At 47.0% G+C, this 3,189-nt stretch overlaps 1 protein-coding gene across 1 annotated transcript; it reads left to right on the forward strand.

Annotated features, from left to right (window-relative positions):
- LOC128849325 (claw keratin-like) lies at positions 1 to 1,987 on the forward strand. The gene is made up of 2 exons (XM_054050691.1): positions 1 to 118; positions 461 to 1,987. The coding sequence occupies exon 2, from the start codon at positions 479 to 481 to the stop codon at positions 800 to 802; it is 324 nt and encodes a 107-aa protein (XP_053906666.1). The 5' UTR covers positions 1 to 118; positions 461 to 478; the 3' UTR covers positions 803 to 1,987.
- The last annotated feature ends 1,202 nt before the right edge of the window (positions 1,988 to 3,189 follow it).

Below are 3,189 nucleotides of genomic sequence, written 5' to 3' on the forward strand. Positions count from 1 at the left end.
ATCGATTAGAACGGTAGGCACTCGGGTGATTCATGCTTTGGGACGTCTAAGGGCGAGTATAAAAGCACTTGACATCAGGTCTTGTATCATCATTTTTCTTATTTCTCTTGCGAAGTAGGTAAGTCCCATCTGAATTCCTCTTTCTAGTAAAGCCTTTGTAATGTTAAGTCAGAGTCAATCCAGCGCAAATATTCTTTAATACCAGGCTGAAGGTTTCTTGGTGTGGGTCAATAAATCTGTGACAAGTTATTTGCTTTGGGTGATAAGCTCAAATTAATTTCTCATGAAAACTGATTTATAGATCTTGTTTAATACAAGATTTACTGGTGTCGTCTTAGGAACGGAGATATGATATTTCTGCCTTTCTCTCCAGCCTCATGGTAGTGTTTTAAGCCAATGTTTGATCACAAAACCTTGAAGAATTTGTGCCTTGTTTTTATACTGTTCCTTTGCACTTCAGATTAACCTTCCCTGGAAAATGGTGCACACTCTAAACCCATGCACTGATGGCAGCGCCGCCTCGTGTGGGGTCGCTGTGCCACAGCCCATTGCTGAGAGCTGCAACGAGCCCTGTGTTCGGCAGTGTCCTGACTCCAAGGTGGTGATCTACCCTCCGCCGGTGGTTGTGACCTTCCCAGGACCAATCCTCAGCACCTTCCCACAGCAGAGCGTCGTGGGATCTGCAGGAGCCCCTGAAGTTGGGACTGGCTTTAGCGGTGCCCCTGCTCCTGGGGCTTCCCATGTTTATGGTGGTGACAGATGGGGATTTGGCTACCCAACGGGAAGCTGTAGACCATGCTAGACCTCGTGAGAGTTCCTTCTTGAAAGAGGAATATCCTCTTTCAGAGTGTGTCAAGCAGGATGTAGATATGTGGCTGAGCTTTTAGGGCTGCCATTAAACGTGTGTGTAGATGCTCAAATCATCTGAAAAATCCATTTATACCCTACTCACCCTTCCTGATTTTCTTTTTCTAGTGCCTTCCTGTCTTTCCAAGAGCTTTGTTCTCAGTGCTATGGGCTGTGTTGCTGATTCCCTGGGGGCTTATAGGTGTCACTATGGCAATGTAATTCTATGAAATCTATTTTAGATCTCTTTGGAGGCTCTTTCTGTGGCTAGGGATGTAGAAAAAGGGTCACGGAGCCAACCAGTCTCCCGTCTGCTGCTGTGTTCTCTGTGCCTTGCTACGGTCTGGGCTGGGTATCAACACTGAGCTGCAACAGGGAAGCGCCATCAGTTATTAGATGAATCATCTTGCGTCAGATCATAGGTTGCGGGCAATTTGTAATCTGTACTATGTAATTCTGCCTCTATGAACTGCTTGTTTCTTACTAAACATGACCTTGCACCATGTTATTGGCCTCTATGTGTGTGTTCCCGTCTGTGTGGGTTCCCTTCTGCTTCTCCTAATTGAGGTGCCTTTGTCCTGCTGTACTGAGCTGATCCCATCACTCTGCTTCAGGACAGTGATAATCTTGAGAGATTTGGCAGCGGTTTGTGTGTTCGCCTCCTTTTCACAGCAACCTCTTTGCTGTATCTGCCTCTCATTAAACTGCTGTCCCATCCCTGGAGGTGTTCAAAAGGGGTTGGATGGGATTTAGAGCCCCCTGATCCAGTGGAAGGTGCCCCTGCCCATGGCAGGGGGGTTGGAACTGGATGAACTTTGAGGTCCTTTCCACCAGAACCGTTCTATGATCTTGACTTTCATGGTTTCTGGTCTTGCTTATCCTTGAGGAGCTCTTGTGTCCTCAGCTTCTGCATCTTGGCAGTGATAAAGTGGATCAGAACAGAGGTGCATGGAGAATCTGTGTTACTGAGAAGAATGTGAGGCCAAGTGTTGCACGACAGCAGATGTTTTTGAGTGTAAAAGTTAAATTTCTGGCTTTACTGCTCTGTTTGATGTTTGCAACATGTGAAAACAGATGATGATGTTCATGGTATTCTGAATTTCTTCAGGAATGTCTAGCTAATAAACACTGCACAAACTTTCCCTAGCGTTGCATGTTTGGAATGTGATGTCATGTATCAATCCTTAGGTACAGAAACAGCATAATTCAATATCACAAGCTGGCACGAGAACGCTGGCTTATCCCATAATAGTCACTCTTCAGAGAATTATTATCCTTATGTGTGCGGAGAACAAAGTTGACCAGGTTTTGTTATAATGTTTAATTAACTGTTGGTGAGCCTTAGATGAGGTGATGAAACCACCATCTCGCCAACCACATAAATCCTTTCCCTACAAAAGAGAAATTTCCCCAAACCTCAGATGAAGGAATCTATTGTTATGCTAATGGCGTAGTTGGAAATGAACTGAATGGTGTTCATTATTGAGGCCTCTCCAGTTGTTCTTTCCATTTAATAAGTAGGGACTTGAAGTTACCACAAAACACCTGGTGTCAGTAAAACCGGGGAGTTTTGTAAGTGGATTTCTAGGAAGACAATTTACAATAGACTTTTTATTCATTTGGATATAAATGATACTCACATGAAATTGGGGGTGTTGGTGGACAAGAAGGTCAACATGAACTGGCAATGTGTACTTGCAGCCCAGAAAGCCAACTGCATCCTGGGCTGCATCCAAAGAAGTGGGACCAGCACGGAGAGGAGGGGATTCTGCCCCTCTGCTCTGGTGAGACCTCACCTGGAGCCCTGTGTCCAGTTCTGGAGTCCTCAGCACAGGGAGGACATGGAGCTGTTGGAGTGAGGCCAGAGGAGGTCATGGAGATGATCCGAAGGCTGGAGCACCTCCCAAGGACAGGCTGAGAGAGTTGGGGTTGTTCAGCCTGGAGAAGAGAAGCCTCCGAAGAGGTCTTGGAGCAGCTTCCAGTACGAAAAGGTGCTCCAGGAAAGCTGGGGAGGGGCTCTGGGTCAGGGAGTGCTGGGAGAGGACAAGGGGAAAGGTTTAAAGCTGCAAGAGGGGGCATTGAGAAGAGATCTTAGGGAGAAATGTCCTCCTGTGAGGGTGGGGAGGCCCTGGCCCAGGGTGCCCAGAGCAGTGGTGGCTGCCCCATCCCTGGAGGGGTTCCAGGCCAGGTTGGATGGGGCTTAGAGCCCCTGATCCACTGGGAGATGTCCCTGCCCATGGGAAGCGGTGGAACTGGATGGGCTTTGAGGTCCCTCCCACCCCAAACCATTCCATGATTCCACAATTCTACATTTATAATTTTAACTTCTAAATGTTCTCCTAT

The sequence above is a fragment of the Cuculus canorus genome, chromosome 28 (genome assembly GCF_017976375.1).
Source record: "Cuculus canorus isolate bCucCan1 chromosome 28, bCucCan1.pri, whole genome shotgun sequence".
NCBI lineage: Eukaryota > Metazoa > Chordata > Aves > Cuculiformes > Cuculidae > Cuculus > Cuculus canorus.